The 22,201-nt window shown below is 31.2% G+C and overlaps 3 protein-coding genes across 7 annotated transcripts in view; all 3 read left to right on the top strand.

Moving 5' to 3' along the window:
- LOC126771099 (uncharacterized) overlaps nucleotides 1-11,439 on the top strand; it is a 102,150-nt gene extending 90,711 nt beyond the window's left edge. For 3 of the 4 annotated variants that reach the window (XM_050490821.1, XM_050490820.1, XM_050490819.1), the window contains 8 exons: nucleotides 929-1,081; nucleotides 1,562-1,749; nucleotides 1,981-2,120; nucleotides 3,568-3,867; nucleotides 5,117-5,359; nucleotides 5,430-5,596; nucleotides 6,503-6,658; nucleotides 7,416-11,439. In XM_050490821.1, the coding sequence (XP_050346778.1) occupies nucleotides 929-1,081; nucleotides 1,562-1,749; nucleotides 1,981-2,120; nucleotides 3,568-3,867; nucleotides 5,117-5,359; nucleotides 5,430-5,596; nucleotides 6,503-6,658; nucleotides 7,416-7,526 (1,458 nt within the window). In that variant the 3' untranslated portion in view covers nucleotides 7,527-11,439. The remainder of the gene's footprint in view (nucleotides 1-928; nucleotides 1,082-1,561; nucleotides 1,750-1,980; nucleotides 2,121-3,567; nucleotides 3,868-5,116; nucleotides 5,360-5,429; nucleotides 5,597-6,502; nucleotides 6,659-7,415) is intronic. The other variant, XM_050490822.1, reaches the window with a different exon arrangement.
- A 3,572-nt stretch (nucleotides 11,440-15,011) lies between these two features.
- The window catches only part of LOC126771095 (cadherin-23), a 37,468-nt gene continuing 30,278 nt past the window's right edge, over nucleotides 15,012-22,201 (top strand). For both annotated transcript variants that reach the window (XM_050490813.1, XM_050490812.1), the window contains exon 1: nucleotides 15,012-15,142. The gene's annotated coding sequence lies outside the window, so the exon portion shown is untranslated. The remainder of the gene's footprint in view (nucleotides 15,143-22,201) is intronic.
- Nucleotides 19,386-20,716, top strand: LOC126771149 (prostaglandin reductase 1-like). Its single transcript, XM_050490903.1, has one exon. It carries the CDS (start codon nucleotides 19,629-19,631, stop codon nucleotides 20,640-20,642), a length of 1,014 nt encoding a protein of 337 aa, XP_050346860.1. The 5' UTR covers nucleotides 19,386-19,628; the 3' UTR covers nucleotides 20,643-20,716.

Here is a 22,201-nt window from a genome sequence, read left to right as displayed (position 1 = left end):
TTTTCCTTCACCGTAAAGTACAGATGATTTAGATTTTATACAATGACATTAAAATACATATTAGATAGGTTAGTTCATTCTACTTTATATATATACCTTTGATAACGTTAATTAATTTGATTGTAATAGATATATTTTATAATAAATCCTCCATTTTAATTTTATATCCTTCGATGTCAATATTTAATTGTTTTTCGTTTTTTTTAACACTAATCAATGTAAAGATGTTTATAGATTAGAATCCCTTTTAGATAATTACTGTAGTGTATATTACCCTTGTCCAAGTAAATAAGACTTTTTGTTCACGCTTCTTAGGATGACGGATCCGTGGTAAGTAAACAATATGGTGCCATTTGCATGTGTACAATACCTCATATCTATATTTACTTAAATACCTTCAGAGAGTAATTCCCATTAAGTTATCATATAATGTTTTATAAATTGAAAGAGTTAAACTTAAAACAATAAAGTTGTTTTAACCGAATGAAGAAGAGTAAGGTTTTACTTGAAGCTTATCTTACTTAGTTTAATGTAGCTGCCTTGTTTTAGTAATAAAGACCAATTTAAATAAGCCATAAAATAGAAACAGTGTCCTCGCTTTAGTGTTATCATTTTAAAGGTTTAGTAATATCATATTTTAAATTTTCCTAATATTGAAAATACTACAACTAATATTAGCAATGCCCGTTTTAGGAATTACTAATATTCCTATTTACTTCTCTAGTTAAGCATACAGCTTGAGTTAGGAGTGGAGACGACAATAGCTCAAGGGCTCAGGATCGAACCTGCGTTTTATATCGCTAGGGGGCCCATAAATCATTGCGTCATTGACGCTTTTATTTTATTAGTATATTTGTTTTTCAAACCAGATATACTTAAATATTTCAACATGTATTTTACATTACAATCAATTAAATAAAATTTTCAGGAATTTGATATAATTATGACGAAAGTGAATGGCTCTCTCGGCTTTACGCTTCGTAAGGAAGATCACAGTGCGCTAGGGCACTACGTTCGTGCTTTGGTTAGGGAACCAGCGCTTAGCGACGGCAGGATACAACCAGGCGACAGAATAGTTGCTGTAAGTATTTAAAGTTTGACTGTCCCGTTAGCGCAGTCGTTAGAGTCTGCCGCTTTTGAATTGCGGGTTCCAATTTCGCTTCGAGCTTGGGTGTATGTACCTATATTGGGAATACAATCAGTCGGCTGTTATTTATAACAAAAGCATTAAGTTGTTTACCTTGGGAACAGACGACTATGTATGCATATGTGTCCGTAAAGAAGGGTACTACAGAGCAAATGCCTCCACTCTTAAGAGTATAAGGTTTCGGCATTATTCCACCATGCCATTGCGGATCAATGTCTTCATGAATCCGTGACATGTGCCAAAACATCCGACACAAGACCAATTTACTCACCATGTTTTTGTCACCGATCAATTTCAAAGAAAAGTTCAGAAAGTGCATTTCAACAATAGTAAAATTGGCTCCTGAACTTGCATATCTTTATTAAATTAATGCTAGTTTTTTTTTTTAAATAATAAAGTTGCCTACTTCAATAGGTGAATGACACTCCAATGTCAAACATGTCTCACGCTGAGGCGGTGGCTTTCCTTCGAGCATGTGACTCCGAAGTTCGACTGCGACTGTACCGCGATCATGCCGCAACACCATTATCACCAATGTCGCCGAAAGAAGAGGGGCCCACGGATTCAGACGCGCCCGTTAATAGACCTAAACCGCCGTTGAGGTGAGATGCAGATTATTGTAACCGTTAACACAGGAAGCCTTACAACACTTGGTGGTTCCTGTATGTGTAGAAATCGAGAATTTTTATTTTTTATTTTATTGCAATCATTTCTTCGTGCATACAACAAAATCGGCATGTTAATAAGTTCCAGGCTACTTTGTAGTATTTTTATACACAACTTTATATTAAATAAAAATATTCGCTACACAGCTTATTATATTTTTTCTTTAGAGCCGAAGCAGTCTCGATGCTTTGCGACTTAGCGGCTCGACGCCTGACGCCGGACGCAGGCGACGGGTCGCGTTCGCCCTGTCTCTCGCCGCGCAAACACCGCAAGCTCACTAAGGACAACCACTACGAACTACCAAACGGTAACAATATCTATACATATATAGAACTGTTCCCTGATAGACAACGCACAGTCTAAACTATATATATATAGGCTTGAAATTTGAAGGTAAACTTCGTTTCGTAATGTAGAAAAGCACAAAGGAAATATTTTGCGAAATTTTGATTTACGCACTGCACCCTCTGAATCTTTAAATATAACCAGTCGAGCTGTTCTAATTGTAATTTACCAATACCATGAGAACTAAATATAGTTTTCTAGGATTTTATTAGAAAAAACTTACGTTGACGATGTTTTGTAGCATAAATATAAATAAATCACTACGAAGCTTTAATAAGGATATATATTTTTTACAGTATCAGAAACTCCTATTCTTGTCACTTATTTTGTATACATTGTAATTTTACGCTACGCTATATTTTAAAATAAATATGACATCGGGGTATGTTATGAAATAAAACAATGTGCACAAAAATTGATAATATCAAATATTAATTTAGAAAAAATACATCATATAAAGGATATCAAATTGAAATTGTTCGCGTAAACAAATATTGCTTTTAATTTGATAAGTGCAGTTTATCATTTTATGCAATTTATCAAACCGATAAAGGAATTATTAATATAAATAATCATAACTGTCACATACAATGCAATACAATAATTTAAACCGGTAGAATTCTATTGTACATAAATTTTAGCTAGCAAACAATCGTAAATACTGCGGCAAACGTACAAGCAATGTGGGTTAGCGATTTAAATTAATTAATATTTTGGTCTGCAAATTATTCGGCAACGCAAATTTATGATCATATATTTTAATGTACAAAGTTTTAACGAAAGTTCTTGTTGTTATCAAATATAATTTAAATGTTAATCGAAAAACTAACAACAATAACATATTGTACATAATCTGTAAATATTGTATTATATACGTTAATCTCTGCTGATGTTTGTTCACATGTATGTACTCACCATCCTATATAAGTGTCGAAACAATCATTTTATATAGCTGTCTTAGAAATCGTTTAATATATAAAATATGATTTTTAAAACACGCCTTTATTACGTTCGAAATAAATACAATAATACGATACAAGTCTATTACAATTGGTCAACAGTGAAAAAGTTTCTATGACCACTTCTCTCCATCGTCATAATAATTTTATATTAATGAATTATTTATAATCCAAACGAGACCAAACTCGTTAGACTAAATTTTAATCATTGAGCAGCCCCTATATGTTCTTCTTCGTTCTCATAATCAGCAGGTACAATTCTTAAGTGTGAAGATTCTAATAGATGCCATTTTTAAAAGGCTGTGAAAAGAGAGTTATTATATTTCCTTGCTATGTTACAAACGAGGCTAATAGAAGCGTGTTAAAAATGGTTATTCCGTCAATGTACACATTAACACACTACACTCGTAAATATCACGCACAATCTAAGCAAGTAGGTTTTCCGCACAGATATGCCAAGTTACAACGTTACGCTAGAATCACGCTCTAAACGTACTGAGAGCTTCAAACGATCCGAAACAATCGAATGTTCTATCGATATTTCGGGAGCCGAACGTTCGACGATCGATCGTCGCGCAACTATGGAACGATCGGCTACCATCGGATCGACAACCGTGGAACTGCCGGCTCCCGTAGAGTCAAATAGCAAAGAGTGTATTGCTGTCGAAGAAGCGAAGCGGCAACGCTCAGTAGCACTCACGAGCCCCACCGCTCCGCCTTCTTGTAGAAAACAAAAACTAAGCCTGACAGGTGAGAGTCGGTCGGCTCACACGTAACCTTTACAATTTTCTGCCTTAGCCTGCACGTTGATTGAGACATTTGTTGTTTTTAATGTTGAACATTTGTGTAGTAACAAATTTCAATTCAATTTTTCACATTATATCAATCATTATTAAATCAAACTTCAATAAAACAACAACTGTCACTATTCAGCCCCCCCCCCCCTCTACACAGATCCAAAACAGCAAATTGACGGCTTTCAGGATTTTCAAATATTTCATGCTTTGGACAAACCCATAAGCTGCACTATATCGATACATATCCACTGTCTAAAACTAACATTTTCAAACTTCTTAGTTTTAGTTACGGCTTCATATGTATAATTCTAATAATTTTTAACCCCAACATGTATTTTTAGCTTAATAAATGTCATGCTTTTATTGTAAATAATTGATACTGTTTGATTTGTATATCACACGTGTACCTTATTTACCATATATAACGGTTTTATTATATAAATTATGTATTTAAAAAAATGCTTGCTTCAAACAAATGTATATAAAATTGAAACGTTTAATCTTGAGAGTGACAATAACTTGAACATATAAATGTAACACTATTCTTGTATAATATGCATTTCTATAGAATATTGAAGTAGATGTGATAATGTTCCGTGAAAAGTTTTCAATGTAACAAAATAGAGAGTTCTCATACATTCATGTGATATTTCACATAATTATAAGCTCGCGTGCACACGCATGTTCCTTATCACGCGTAATAGAAAGTAATATCAAGCTGAGAACGTAAAAACTATCAATAAAGAGTCACACAGAAGACACTTGAGTGTTAAAATCGCAACATTCGTAGAACACTATTGTAATTTCTCGAAAACATTTTCTAACATATTATACAACTTTATTGTAGTTACAATCATGATTGTGTAGATTAACAAATTATTAACTTTAAGCATATTTAATTTTTTAAATTATTTATTTTGTGCATACATTTCGTTCTTAAACCATTACAAATTTATTTTATTTATGTATTTTTAAATTATTAAAATACATACATTATTAACTATTAACATTATTTATTTACCATTTAATATTATTAAACAATGTATTAAGACTGTAAGTTTAATTTACATAATAACATTTCATATACTTTTCCTATATTATATAGTATTATAGTAACATAATTATTTATTGGATTATTTTATTGGTTTCATTATGTTTATTCTAAATAATAAACTGATCCAACAAATTTTCTAATTTTTCAGTCCCTCCGCATGGATACGAGCTGAACAATTTAGATAACGATACGCTAGACGCACCAAATCTCTACCAGGAGGTCATAACGTTGCAGCGGTTTACCGAATCCGCATTCCCTGTTGATTCTGACGAACCAGTCTCGATGCCCGCCGAGCTGTCGAGCGACGAACGATTTAAGCACTCAACTCCGGCCTATCAAAGTGCCGTTTTACACACAAGCGAGAGTGCATCTGATGGACAGAAAGATGATGGTATGAAGTCCTACCACATATATAGTTTTTTTCTACGTGACCGTATGTTATATATGAGTATAAATTACAGGTAACGGTCTAATGAAATGGAAAGGAGTCGCGTTATCGCCTGATAACGAAAGAAAAGCGAAGTTAATTCCCGCAGAGGATCCTAACAAATCAAAGGAAATCGATATAGCCCAAAAGGAGAATGTCAAACCTGAACCACCGGTAGAAGCCATAAGCACAGAACCTACGGTAAGGAACTTTAAACTTTTTGGTTTGTTTTTGTTCATATTATTAAGATTACTTGACGTCATCAGTGAAAATTATTGAGGTCATATAACTTTAAATAATATATGAAATCAAGAGTTTAATATTATTTTTGTTAAGACTAAGAAATAAGAAGTATGTAACTGAATAATTATAAATATTAAATGTATTAGATTATTGTCTAAAGTATTATAAAACTTAAAATAGAATCTTAGTGTCAATTTATATTAATTTAAAATTATCAAATATTAAATTACATTTCAGTTAGTATAAAAATTATTAATTATCATTTACCAACAAATCTGAACTAAAAGATTGATTAACGCGTTTAATAAAGAAAACAAACGCTTCGTTATGTTTTGTTTTTTTTATTTGTTTGTTTCTGTTTATGTTATGTAATTGTATACATAAATTAATACATTGTCTCACATGTAAAATTATAGTAATATTCTAAAAATATAATATCTATTATCGACGTAAAAAATTCGTGAAATATGGTTTGTTTTTTTTTTATTACCGTATTTTTTTTTAAATTGGTATTTCTAATAAATCTTTCTACGTTTATTAGAAATACCTATTAGCCGAGATGGCCTAGTGGTTAGAACGCGTGAATCTTAACCGATGATCGTGGGTTCAAACCCGGGCAAGCACCACTGAATTTTCATGTGCTTAATTTGTGTTTATAATTCATCTCGTGATTGACGGTGAAAAAAAACATCGTGAGGAAATCTGCATTGAAATTCTGCCACATGGGTATTCTACCAACCCGCATTGGAGCAGCGTGGTGGAATAAGCTCCAAATTTTCTCTTCAAAAGGGAGAGGATGCCTTAGCCCAGCAGTGGGACATTAACAGGCTGTTACTGTACTGTACTGTACTTTCTACGTTGCAGGTAGTGACAGTGGAGCTGAACCGTGGCTGGAACAGCCGGCTCGGGTTCAGCGTCCAGAGCCATCCGGAGTCGGGGCAGAGCTACATCTCGGCCGTGTACAGCGACAGCGTGGCCGCGCGCGACGGCCGCCTGCGCCGCGGTGACGTCATCCTGCAGGTGACGCGTGTATTACTATTATATTACAAGGAATACTTACGGAAGATCTTATGAAAACTTGATTAGTGCTATTTTATACCGAAATAAAATTAAAAGTTTATAAAAACATATTTTTAAACATACTGAGACATGAAGATTAAGGATTTAAAAAATATTAATATTTTCATTTAGCTACATAGCTTAATTCTCACTAAACGATGAGGGCCAGTGGTTATAAGACTTTATTCTTAACCGATCATTCTGAGTTCAAACCCGGGCAAGCACTGAATTTTCATGTGCTTAATTTGTGTTTATTCGATGTTTCGCTTAACTCGGCGGTCAAGAGAGGACACCTGCGTGGTAGATGAAAATCTGCCACGTGTAACTAACCCGCATTAGAGCAGCGTGGTGTAGTAAGCTCCAAACCTTCACCTCGAGGAGAAACGGAGGTGTTATAATCTCTCTATGATTATACATGTTAAAGGCCTAGAGTTTGATGTTGTTAGTATTCATGTGTGTGTGTTTTTGCGTAAAAGAGAAATTGTAAAAATTGATAAAAATGATCCCGATTGTTGTTTAATTTGAAAATTTATTTCATATTTTATTAAGCTTACAATAAAATATATAATATAAAATAACGAATTATATGTTTACGTGTTCCCTTAATTATAGCGAACTACAGCACCCACCTTATATAACTTAGTAAAAAATATTACAAACATTAAAAATTGAAAAGCGTACGAAACACAATACGATTATTATCTTATTAAAATTTCAGGTAAATGACGAAAACGTGACATCCATGAAGACACCAGAAGTGATCGACTTGCTTCGAATACTGCGAGGATCCATTTGTATCACCGTACTGCGGCCGCCAAATATTCAGTAAAATGAATGGCTAAACATATTACAAGAACGGTATACTACAAATATAAATAGATAAATCACCACACGTAAAACGTTTATATGATATATTCTCATTCATACGCACAAGATTATACAATTTTAAACGTATTTTTTCGTGATTTTCGTTACATATAGTAAGATTCGTTCTTTACTTTATTGTCATGCGTTTATTTCAATAAGACTTTTTAAGATGCTATTGATACCGATTGCCTTCAAAACAGAACATTGCAAGTTATTCAATGAATCTTCAATCTTCAAAAATTTATTTAAAAAAAACCATTAACACAGGTTTGCAAAGCAACAATATTTTTCATATAAACATTTACCTGAAATCTATTTTTATGTTTAGCTTTATGTTGAAATTAAAATCTTTACGAAATATCATCTCATTAGGTTGATACATATAACGCTGCAACACAACGCGACACCGACGTGGCAATGCTCAAATCCACGTATTAATGAACTAAACTCAAACAACATCTGTAAAAATTGCGGCAGCGATCGCCACTGAGGTCGGCACCATTAAATAAAAGCGTCGTCTATGAACGCGAGGTGTCCTACGGCGACCGACCAAATGCGTTAACCGTATGTAAATAGCCTTACTTGCTTATCGACTTTCCAAAATCTACCTATGACATATTATATCATACGTAAAAATATTTGCCATTCTGGCCCAAAATCGACACATTACCCTTATACCTCGCTTGAAGACTAGAAACGACACTGGCTTTTTTATTTCTAAAGTTTAGGTCATAAACAATAACTATAACACATACAAATTGAAGAAACTTAGCACTTTACTATGTAATAATAACAAATAATAACACTAAGTAAATATTTACATAAGCAGTAAAACGTGAATAATCGATCGAAGTTGGAAGTACATTTCTGTGAGTGTATATAATCCACGCCATTTTAACAAATATAACAAAAAAAACGAGTATAATCGTTCGATTACAAAATACGTAGTTATAATATTCATGTAAAATAATTACGTCGGGTCAAATCGTCACCGCACTTAACACGCGCAATCTAACTTGGCCGGGAATTTAAGCGGGAGACGTTCGCGCTTGTAAATGAGTGTGAATATTGCATATTTAGCGCACGCACTTATGTTCCTAACAAAAACTATATCTGCATTCGTCACTAATTATCTAATCGGCCAACATAAATCGCGCGTGTTGCATAGCGTCATATAAATATATATAAATGATAAAAATGAAGTGTTATACAAATAATTATATTATAATCGATATTTCCTACGAATAAAAATTACTTAAGTTCCTAAAAGTAAGAAGCATCCACAGAAGTATTTATTACATCAATGATTCGTATTGTGTAAATAGACAACAATTTGAAATGAAATATTCCTATGGTGAATTGATCTCATTGATATCATTAAAAAGTAATAAACATATAATTAATGGCTAACAAATTCCCTAACCAGCCCTCAGCAACGGCAGGATATATAAATATTTACCGTACACACATTGAATTGAAATACCATGTAAATAGTTAAATTCTGTGTTTGTTCTCAAGAAATAAATAGTTCTTGTAGTAAAAAATATGTATAGCATTCCAAGTATATTTGTTTTAATTATAATTTCGAGGAAAGGTTTTAAATAATTTTATCGAGTTTTGATTTCCCGTATAGATTCAGTATGAAGATGTGTAATTGTGTATTCAAATCTAATAATTTTATTTAATAAATACAATAAAAAATTTAATTGCGCAATATTTTATAAACTTTTTTTATTAATGTACAAATAATAACCCTATCTGAATGCTGAAAACAATGAATCATATCAAATTGTTTTTGCGTGTATATCTTTGTAACATATTTAAAAAAAACTCACGGACACGTCTAACGTAGTAAAATTATGCACTTCATACACGACACGACCTATCGTATTATAAGATAAACTTCTTCACATTGTAGGTTTATATTATTATTCCATTATATCATTATCGAATCGAAATGATCGCTAATCGCAATATTGTCTATTTTATGAACTAGTATTATATTAGTAAGTAAGTAAGGATTATCCGATTAATAACTAACACTGCTTCGCCACAATGACGTGTTCCCCTCCTCTTACAACCCGGGTTCCTTCAAACGAGGCGTGAAGAGGCATCTTGCGGGCCGGCAAGGCGAAGGCGGCTAGCAGAATGTTTTTCCCGTCTGTACTGGCCGTCGTCGCGTTTGGACTCTACTACCACTTACCATCAGGTGGAGTAGAGTCATTTGCCCTCCCGGCGAATATAAAAAAAAATGACAAGTATAGTTGGTATATACTGAAAAAAATAATGATGGCATAACGAACATTAGAAATTACTTGCAAACACGTGTCACGTCTTCCCGTGAAATTTCGAGGGATTGTTTATTGTTTACAAAATACAGTCACTATTCAGCAAACACATACGTCACAGTGGCGAAAGCGTTAATTTTTAATATATTTAAATTATGTATATTCATTAAGAGACTTCGGGTGTATATGTTATTGCTATAAGAAATATATTATAATAAAATAACAAGAACATAAAAATGGACGTACAAATTGGTGCAACATCGCTTATTAGTGATTTGTTGAAAATTGTTTTTATTTAAATTGATTTAAAATGCCTTTCACTTTATATTAAATTAAATTTAAGTAAATATATAGGTTTCGTATAGGCTGATTGTTTCTAGTCAAATCTAAATTGTAATTAAATTATATCTATTAGTCATTCTAATGAAATATTAATTATATGCAGATTATATTATACTGATAATCGCAAACGATTGTCAAATATCCCTAAAAAAATGGAATATTGTATCCTCGTTTCTATTATAATGTTATCATATAAAAAGATTTTATCGACAAATCGACTTAACTATTTTAATATAATTCGTAGGCTAATCAAAATTAGATAAATGACATAGCTAAATAATTTAAAGATAATGTAAACTGAACGAAATTGAAACAACTGATATTCTAAATAATTGTGATGGATTTGTGTTAGTAGATGTTACTTAATAATAAATTAACAATATAACTTAGGTGCAATTGTATTCATCCAGGCTTTAGATATTGTTGCTAGTAAATATAGATTGAACTTTGTCAAAATAGTTTATTATCATACAATTTAATAGTGCCTATATATATAAAAAAAGTAATTAAATAAACCGAAGGCCGTTTCTGATCGTGACAGGAATACTATATAATACTTATTTGATTTTATTGATGATTTAAGATGGTGTTACCATTTTATATGACTGTTTATTATTCGTTCTGAAATTATATACTTGGTAAAAAGTGAATTAGAGATATTAAATATATTTTTTTTCAAATTCAAATATGAACGGTGCTCCGTGAAACATACCAAGAAAAGTATTACTTATTGAAAATCAAACATATAAAATATTATATGAAAACTCGTTATAAATAAAATACATTGCATTGCGGCCTTTTAAATCATTGCAATAATATATTAAATTTATTACATAATATCATTTTAGCTGCCACACCTTTGCCTAACGTTTTTTTTTTGAGATAAGATACTATACAATAATTAATACAAGTTGGTCGAACAGTAAGGAAAACTATTTTTGTGAAACGATTATGTCAGTATATGCATGTATAAATCTAGTTTTATATTGGTTTATCGTAAAATGTTATCCATAGAAATATTATTATTTTTTATCATGAAATGTGATTGATTCTATTCTCTATTTCCAAGCAAAAAGGTTTAAAATATCAAAACATCAATTGTAATAATTTCGTTGCTTGCTAGTCCCACGATGCCTTTGCTTGTTGGATATATGGGAGGAGTTATTTTTATGAAGAAATCAGTCATAAAAATGTTGAAAGAATGTACAATATACTTTATCTAAAAATAAAATATTATGAACATAACTCGTGTTTTTCTTCTACCTTTACTTCTACCTTAGTAATAAAAGCTCTTAAATAATACAACATAAATATTACCGATGTAAGAAATATTAACCATCCTTTACATCGCCAATGCGCCACAAACCTTGGGAACGAAGATGTTATGTCCCTTGTGCCTGTAGTTATACTTTCTCACTCACCCTTCAAACCGGGACGTAACAATACTAAGTATTGCTGTTTAGGGGTAGAATATCTGAGGAGTGTTGTTACCTACCCAGACGGGCCAATTTAGTCTAGCCTTTGAAACTAATGACTCAAAATAATATATAATACATTCATATGTTACCCAAAGTTTGAATTCTATCTGAGTAAGAGCTAAATTAGTAAGAGCTGTTATATAAAAACTCGATTTAAAGGAAAGATCGAATTGTTTTAAATAAGATTACCTGGATGACCCAGTTTTATTTTTGTGGAAAAATGTGGTTTTATAGGAAATACACTTATATAGATAAAATTAAAAACGAAAATTTGATCTAAATACAAAATTTAAGCGAAAGCCCTTAGAGGCCATTCCTACCTTTATATATATATAAATTAAATATTATTCTAAAATAAAAGATCCATTATACGCTACAAAAGTCGTAATCAATAGTAAAGCTATAACTTTCTTTCCTTTCAAATTAGAAAGCCTTTGTTAATTTAAGTGTAAAGTAAAATGCGCGTGAATATTACCTAATAGTGGGTAACGATTATACAGTTATCAGTGTAACAAGTGCAAATGCGTGTAATGGTGTTCACGAAGTCAATACGGCGTGACAGAAACGGTGCACGACACCGGCCAACCACGACTAGGGAACGCATTAGCCGGACATGTTGAACCCTGTTCTATTTACTAAGCAATATCTACCTATGGTAATCTATAACCAATTGTATTTGTATTGAAAATAAATCCTCGCAGTCGTAGAACAAAGATTGTTCTAAAAAATTATAATATTCAATTTTATTTTCCACACAAACAGTAATTCTGTTTGTAAAGAAAAAAAAACTTTTTATATTCAGCTAGTATACCGTATTCAAATCACATTAATCGGTCAGTAATTATTATAATATATTGTACAAAAAATTTACTCAACTTTATCTGTAATGTAGGCAAAACCTTACAACTTATTTTAAACCAGTTTCACTCAAAAATTGAGCTGAAAATTTGCACAAACTTTTATTACAATACACTATTATATTAGATTTGATTTATTACAAGGATTAAATAAATGCCATTTATAGTAAAAAAAACTTTATTTATTATTTTCATTGTCTTTATTGTTACTTAATAACTTTTACATGTTACATTTTATACACAGCCGCGAAATATTGCGGGTTCAAATCCGAATAAGCACTGAGTGTAATAATGTGCTTATAATTATCAATCTCGTGATCGGAGATGAACGAAAACATCGGGAGACTACCTGCATGTGTCGGACAAAGTTCACGTCACACGTGTTTATGTATATGAAGCAGTGTGGTGAAGTAAGATTTAAGCCTTCTTCTCAAGAACCTAACTTTCATTTTTGTTACTCAAATAATTTAACTCAAATAAAATAAAGCAACAAATAATTACTTTGATTACCGACTTCATTAGTAAATATTTATATTGCCATAAACTACTAATACTACCAATCTGGATAAACTTACGAAATATTTTCAAAATGGATTCAATAGTTACAGAAAACTGGTGGTAGAGCTTTGGGCAAGCTCGTCTGGGTAGGTACCACCCACTCATCAGATATTCTACTGCAAAACAGCAGTACTTGGTATTGTTGTGTTCCGGTTTGAAGGGTGAGTGAGACAGTTTAATTACTGTCACAAGGGATATAACATCTTAGTTCCCAAGGTTGGTGGCGCATTGATGATGTAAGCGATGGTTAACATTTCTTACAATGCCAATGTCTATGGACGTTGGTGACCACTTACCATCAGGTGGCCCATATGCTCGTTCGCCTTCCTATTCTATAAAAAAAAATTACATACCGCATACAAACAAATAATACTTACCTCTTAATATAATATATACGTGTACCATTTCTAATTAGTTATTATAAATACAGTTAGATAAAAAATATTTCGTTGATAAAACTTAACAAAGCATTAAAAATTTATAAGAAGTTTAATATGTATTTAACAACATCTTAAACTAATTCTTCGCTAACAGAATAAGTCACTGAGAGCAAGCGAACACTAACGACTATATAATATAACAGCAAGTTAACGCTAAGCCACAATTTTGCAATTGCAGCATGCAAAACTTAGCAAATTGCAAGATAGATACGTCACATATTTCAGTTTTTCATTTCATTCAAACTGTAGTCTTTAATTTATTCGTACAAGAAACAGAAACGGACTAAAAAACAATACGTTGACCAAGAAAACAGGTAAAAGCATTGTAGTTTTAATAATATTTAATTTGCGGACCACGTAGCATATGGTTGAACGTCACGGTCAGTGCGCGTCCACTACGTTCGAGGGAGTGTCACGCTTGGCCGATGTCAGACTGTTCCAAATTGTAACAGCACAAACTATGGTCTGTCTTCGAATTTTAAAAATAATTACTTTTTCTTTTACTTATTTTATTTATGATGTTATAAAATTAGTAATTCTAATGGATTTAAAAACTAAGTCATCCTATTTTTTAATATTTGCGAAGGTATTTGTAATTTAAAATTATAAGAAGTTTTTTTTATAGTATAGGTTGGCGGACGTGCATTTGAGCTACCTGATGCTAAGTGGTCACCAACACCCATACACATTGGCATTGTAAGAAATGTTAACCATCGCTTACAATCGCCAAAGCGCTACCTTGGGAACTAAGATGTTATGTCCCTTGTGCCTATTACACTCTGGCTCACTCAGACTTCAAACCGGAACACAATAATACCAAGTACTGCTCTTTTGCGGTAGAATATCTAATGAGCGGGTGGTACCTGCCCAGACGAGCTTGCACAAAGCCCTACCACAAGTTTTTCTTTAACTATGTTAGTACCAGAACCTGTCGTCTGGTTTATATGCTTTTTTCCATTTTTACAAGCACTAGAATCTTTCGTTTCACTTCAATTTATTTTATTTATTTAACAAATAGGAAGTCGTCGTTGTTTATTTTTATATTGCTTATATAAAAATAATTTTAACAAAATATATATATCAATTATAGGCTTACTTAACATTCAAATAAAAAAAATTTCTAATTGACGAAAAACAAAAATAAAAAACAACTTCAGCTTAAATAACATAATAAATAATTGTATTTTTATATAGTTTCAAAGTTCAGCTTTAAAAAATTCTACAATGATCTTAGTATTATGACAATATTTTTAAAATTCAATAGTTCAATACAATCCAAAAAAAGGACTTAAAACAAGCGCACTTAAAAAATATATTTCAAACAAACTCTCGAGTCGCACCAGAAAGAATTTAGAATAGCTCAAGAACATATTTAAAATAATTACTATAATGATCTTTAACTGCTAAGTAGCCACATAAGTTAATATAAAGGCTTTTAAAGAAAGGGGGCTGTAGGCTTATGGTATACTCAATACGGTTAACACAGTCAGTCATAGCTAACCAGCCAGTGCAGGTGCCCGCGCACCGCAAAAGGAAGTGCAGTGAACGATCACATTTGTTGCTAATCGAAATTGTGTTGTTATTTTTTTAACGTGACTAAACATTGATCGCTTTGGTAAATATATAAATTTTAATTCTTTATTATCGCATTGTGTTATAAATAATAAAATAAAAAATATGATCCTATTATTGTATAGGTCTTATGTTTTTAATTTTATTTGTATATCGTAAATATCGGACTTTAACAAAAACAGTTAATAAATAAGATTTATCAAAAATCATATCAATAATAGGATCATTGAGTACTTCAAATAATTTAAATAGTTTCAAAAAATAAAATGTGAACAAAATAATTAATTACTGAATAATAATTATGTTGTAAATTATATATATAAAATACTTTCACTCTTAACCGCCTTAGCCTATTCTATTAAAAAATCATTGTGTTGGTTAAAAAAAAAATATATTTAATCGGTATTTAAATATATATTTAATATTTATTTTAAGTTTAAGAGTAGTATACATAACATTCTTATAAGTTCCGTCTTTCTCTTCCTACTATTCTTAAACACAGTTATACTAGTTCGTTGTATAAAAACCGAGTACGTAACATAGCAGAAATACCACAACTAAATATGGAACCTGTCGTCTGAATCGCTGTACAGCCGTAAACAAATCATACCGCTAAGTAGATCGTAACAGATCGACAATTTATGGGTCAGCAAATTTTATTTCCATACAAATTATCATTTGTCCGCTAAAGAAAGTTCATTAATATAAAATTTGAATAGATAAAAATTGTTTTTTAATCTGTAGAATAGACGTAGATTCTATTACAGAAATAATTTCAATTGAAAATTACTCATTTGCTATTTAATAAATGCACTTTAATTTTTGCTATAACGATAGCGTAACCAAAAATATAAAAATTTTTGGTTTTGTTGAATCCAGATAAAATTTACATTTAAATAATTATTAAATCGTTAATCAATATTTAAAAAAAAGAAACTTCTGGCTCCTGACTGGCTGGCAATACACAGCTTGAAATATAATACAAAGAGATTTGAAACATTAGGGAAACATTCGTATAATAATACTATATATAATATTACTATGTGTTTAATATTTTTAAAATATTAAAGGCTTATGAATCGTTTACCTTCTTGCGAAATTATAGATATAAACAAAGAATGTGTAACAAACTAATTAGACTAACCACGCACTAACGATTTTATTTTTTTGTCTGATCAATGCCCTAGATTGACGAGGCGAGTGTGATGACTGGTGCCTAGAACCTATCGAATTCTTTTTTAGCTTTTAGTACACTATCTATCTCAATATCTTTATTTTTAATAAAATGTTTAACTTTAATTTTTATTTACATTGAAATTTTCATTCAAATGCAACAGTCCAAAATATAACACTAAAATAGTTACAGTTGTAATAATTTTATGCCTCAATGTAATACATAACAAAACAAATAATGAACGAATTATTCAAAGGTTCGTCACAAATTGTCTATGCTTGCTTAGTAACCCTATTCCTTACTTAAATGTTATTTGCTTAATTATCTTATAAGAAAACCGTATCGTTATTATCTTATTGTAATATTATTAATTGAAAACTATAAACTAATTTTTTATTTGTGTTCTCTCAATTGATTTAAATGTATGTCGTGGGATATGATATTTTTTATTTGTTTTCAATTCATAAAAGAATACGAGCGTTACTATCCGGGCCAATAACAGAAAAATTTAAACGACACTATTATATATTTGGTTTTTTATTGTAATATTTAAAATATATAAAATGAGTTCGCGAATCATAGACATTCTCATAGTCGTTGTATTAACTTAATCAAAGAATCTTAATTAAATTTCTCTAGCCGGAATATACATAAAACACAATGCTAACAACATTTAAAATTTCCACAGTTCCGAAGTTCCTTAGTTTGACAAAATATTAGAAAAAATTAAAATACATTTTGAAAAGAAAAAAAAATGGTTATTATATAAATAAATACACTATATATTTGAGTAATAAAACTGTATTATATCACAAAAGACAAAAAAGTATTAAGATCACAAAACACAAAAGTTTTATTAAGTACTAGCAAAAGCCGCGGCTTCGCCAGCTTGGATTTTAGTGTACATAATGCCTATTTGAATTATACACATAAAGTATTTAAAATTTTAAATTTGCAAATAGCCTCATAAACTTAAAAAGAAGCAGTTATTTTGAAATCGCAGACAGACTTCATTTTTTTTTTATTTGTATAGAATTCTCTATTTGTAAAGAACAATTACCCAAAAACTGTCTTAGTAATGGCAAAATATAGTTTTTGTTATAACTTAATAAGGAAACTAACAATTTAATATCCTATACTTGTTCCTGTATTATAAATATTATTTAAAAATTCAAATAAACTATTTATACTGCGATTTAAGTTATCTTCAATTTATTACAATTCATTATTAAATAATTATTTACGCTGGTTTAAAGGTAGTAGGTATATTTCTCAGTAGAAAGTAATTTATAAATGATTATATATAATAATTATTATCTGTATTGTGTACCTATCGCGTTAAATAACATTTTATGTTATCAACTATACCACTGTGTGGTCGTACGTACATTTTGTCTAAATAATACAAATCAGTTATTAAAATAAAAGCGCTTCAACACTGCAGCCTACTTGTATTCGTACATTCAAGTATTTCATGCAACTACAAGTCAGTTTTTCGTGAAATAGGTACCGGACGTCCTAATGGGCCACCTGATGGTAAGTGGTCACCACTGCCCATTGATATTGGTGCTATAAGAACTTCCTTACATTTCCAATGCGCCATCATCCGTGAGAACTAAGATGTCATGTCCCTTGTACCTGTAGTTACACTGAGTTCTCAACCTTCAAACCAGAACACAACTGTTTCAAGTATTACTGTTTAGCGGTAGAACATGTGGTGAGTAGGTGTTACCTACCCAGACGGCTTTGCACAAAAACCCCAACACCGAGTCATAGAAAATGTATTTTAAAAATTGATAACAGTTTTGTAGATAAAATCTAATCTATTACTCAGCATTATTCGCGCATCTTTTATTAATTTATTATTACTACTAAAATGCTGCTTCATTATATATTTTAACTTTATTTACTCATATTGAAAATTACAATTGATAGCTGATATTTCAATAAAATCTACTGTAGAGCATTTCCTGCTGGCATCCGCAAATGTTGGAAAATTTCTTTGGAGTAGATGTGAGAAAAACTTTTTGTTCCTTTAGAAATCGTGCGAAATACACGTGTAAATAATATCATGGTTATGTTGAGATTCGTGTCATAGTAACATGATCGTGATAAGATTTCTTATGTACATTTCTCGAGGCCACGCTCTTGATCTTTCCGATATATATATGTATATATATGTAAATCATTTTATATTAGCTATCAATCTCGACCGAATTTAAAAGGTCCTGGGACAACGAGAAAGTGATTGCCCCAAATATTTTTTTGTATTAGATAAAAAAAATTTAATGTATTTAGCAGGATATTTTGTAATCCAAAAAAAAAAAAACTTGAAATATGGAGACCCCTTTCTTGCCCCGGAACTGAATCGCATTGCACTCACCTCCAAGGCTCTATCCCTTACCGTACCGAATAAGTACTTATTTTAAAATTTTCTTTATGATTGTATTATTATTTAATAACTCGATATATTACAAATGTTTCATAAATTATTTAATATGGATATATTATATGGATGTATTTTTTTTTTTTTTTATAGAATAGGAAGGCGGACGAGCATATGGGCCACCTGATGGTAAGTGGTCACCAACGCTCTTAGACATTGGCATTGTAAGAAATGTCAACCATCGCTTACATATCCAATGCGCCACCAACCTTGGGAACTAAGATTTTATGTCCCTTGTGCCTGTAATTACACTGGCTCACTCACCCTTCAAACCGGAACACAACAATATCAAGTATTGTTGTTTTGCGGTAGAATATCTGATGAGTGGGTGGTACCTACCCAGACGAGCTTGCACAAAGCCCTACCACCAGTAAATTGTATTATATTAAATTAATTTAATTATCGTTTTATTTGACGTCAAAACATTCTAGTAACTTAATTACGTAATAAAATTTAGTTGAAAACAATATAATATGTATATCTGTTTATAATATCATAGATGTATAATGATAGTGCAAATGTTACGGAAATTATGTAGTAACAAGTAAATACTCGTAAGAACTAGCTTAACTGGTGGCCTGTTGCCATAGAAAAAGTGAAATGTATCATATATTTCGAAACGAGTATATGTTTGGTGGAAATCATAGACACACAAACAAATACAACTTATATTAATTCAATTAATATAAATATTTGTTTATATAAATAATATACATATATTTTATAGTAGGTATTTTTACCCACGCTAAATGAATAATACGAATTGCCTAAGTAACGTAACAACTAATATCGCATATTAACGATATCATAGACCTTTGCGATAAAAATACTTGCGATAAGTTTCGGTGTTAATAGTGCCGTTTTCATCGAACATTTCGTCTGTTACAAAGTTATTGTAAAGTGATAAAGATGGTAAGGGCACGAAAATACGTTGTAAAGAAACACTTTGAAGGTGTGCCGAAACGTGAAGATTTCGAAATAGTGGAATACGATTTGCCCCCTATCCAGAATGGAGAAGTTCTTGTTAAAACAGAGTGGGTAGGAGTTGACCCGTACCAACGAGCCTATAATAGAAGATACCCAGTACCCTATGATCAATTTGGTTTTCAAGTAGGAGTGGTCGAAGACTCTAAGGATCCCCGTTATCCTGTTGGCACTAGAATAGTGTCACATAACGGATGGTGTGACTACAGTGTCATCAACGCAAATGTACAAGCATCCAATTCTCTTCTCAACGCAGTATACAAAGCACCAGACCTAAAAGGTCTTTCGCCCTCATTGGCAGTTGGAGCCGTGGGTATGCCCGGAGCAACAGCATATTTTGGTTTTCTCGAATTATGTCAACCTAAGGCAGGCGAGACTGTTGTCGTTACTGGGGCTGCTGGTGCAGTAGGATCGCTTGTAGGACAAATTGCAAAGATTAAAGGCTGTCGAGTAATTGGTTTTGCTGGTTCTGATGAGAAAGTTGATTGGTTGGTTAAAGATTTAAGATTTGATAGGGCTTTCAATTATAAGACGGCAGACATCCGTAAAGTACTAAAAGAAGCTGCACCGAACGGCGTTGATTGCTATTTTGATAATGTCGGAGGTGAAATTAGTAGTATTATTATGAATCAAATGAATAACTTCGGTCGAATATCAGTATGTGGAAGTATTAGTGCATACAATGATGATCCTACAAATCTACCAAGGGCTCCAATTATTCAATTTGATGTCGTAATGAAGCAATTAAAAATTGAAGGTTTCCTAGTGCCACGCTGGTTAAATCGTTGGCCTGAAGCGTTTGCTGAGCTCGTAAAATGGATTAAATCTGGAGATATAAAGACCAGGGAACACGTTACAGAAGGGTTTGATAAAATCTTCGACGCATTTATTGGAATGTTAGCCGGAGAAAATACTGGAAAAGCAGTTGTAAAAATTTAGAGATCCATTTTTTTCTGTTTTAACTTTTTTCCGGGTTTTTGTTATTTAAAAATAAATTTATTAGTAAAATATTAGTCTAATCTTTTTTTATTATCAAATGATTTACTTCTTTTAACGAATCCATAATTTGTATAAAACAACTGAGACAAAGATATTGTATCGATATCATTTATATGTAATTTTTATCAACGTTTGACTCAAAAAACGATACATTATCATAATCGTTATCATTCGTTAACGTTTTATGAAGAAATAGATTTTTTAGTTAGGATTAATGATATAGTATTTTTTTTAAATTCTCAATTTTTATTTTTTATTTTATTATTCATCCTCCATTGTGTTCTGCCCTATAAGTTGGAAATATGTGGTTTTGGTACATTGAAAGATATATTGTCTTTTGCCTTTTCACTTATCTACATTTTTTTATCACTCAAAATTCAAATAACATAACCAATAAGTGTCCCATATTAATAAGGGTAAATGTAACATTTATATATTGGCTTGGAAATATTGTTTGTTGGCTTGGAAAGGTTGGAAATTCATTAATAAAAATGTATAAGATATCATGTAATATTATCCTTCGATTTCAACCTAAATTATACAATTCACATCTCATTTTGCAGCCAAGAGGTGAATAACAAGCTCTTCAAGGGATACTTACACATATGTTTCTTTCTCGTGACTTTTCACACTTAACTAAATGCTATCATTATAATCCAATATGGCGGACTGCGCAAAAAAATTTAAATGAAAGACGATATCGTAAAAAATAAATATAGTGACTAAACATGTATATTATGTTTAAAGCAAATAAATTGAATTGAATATCATTCGGTATATAAATAAGTAATTAATTACAAGACATTTTTTTTTAATCTTATGAGTAGAAGGACGGGCAAATATATGACCTGATGTTAAGTGGTCACCGCATTTATACATTAGCGATATAAGAACTTCATTGTAAACAAACAAATGGGCTACCTGATGTTAAGTGATCGACTTACAACCTCAATGCGCCACCAACCATGCGACCTAAGATGTCCTTACTCTTTTGTGTCTAAAATTACACTGGCCGTTAGATATTATAATTTTTATCTAACCATAAATATAATTAACTTCCTTACTTTTATTTAGTATTATATTGTCGTATGTTAATCATCTTTATAGTAATTAGAATTAACAATTAAATATTTTGTAATGAGCTTAGAATATTAAGAACTTCCTTTATTAGATTACAATTACATAACTATAATATAATAACCTTGAGTTGTATGATAAAATGTATCATATTTATTCCACATAATAGTTATAAAAACAATTTTGTTGTTACTAAAGTGCATTCAAATGCTTGTCTCGAGCTAAGGCAGTTTTACTGAGAGCAAACTTTTGACTTCAACTAGCTCAATCATGTTTCAAAAAAATCTTTTCTTATGTTATTCCGAACATTTAAAAGTTGTAAGTTAATTAAGTAAGTAAGTAAGTAGTAAGAAATTCATCTTCTTCTCTTAATTCAAGAAGAATTTTGATGTGGGATACTTTACAGCATAAAAAGCCTTAGT

Source organism: Nymphalis io, chromosome 10, assembly GCF_905147045.1.
Source record: "Nymphalis io chromosome 10, ilAglIoxx1.1, whole genome shotgun sequence".
NCBI classification, from domain to species: Eukaryota; Metazoa; Arthropoda; class Insecta; order Lepidoptera; family Nymphalidae; genus Nymphalis; species Nymphalis io.
The sequence above is the reverse complement of the archived record's forward strand: the minus strand, read 5'-3'. Positions and strand labels throughout refer to the sequence as shown.

What these genes read in the sequence shown, in the direction of transcription:
- LOC126771149 (XM_050490903.1), top strand. Translation starts at nt 19,629, where the DNA reads ATGGTAAGGGCACGAAAATACGTTGTAAAGAAACACTTTGAAGGTGTG.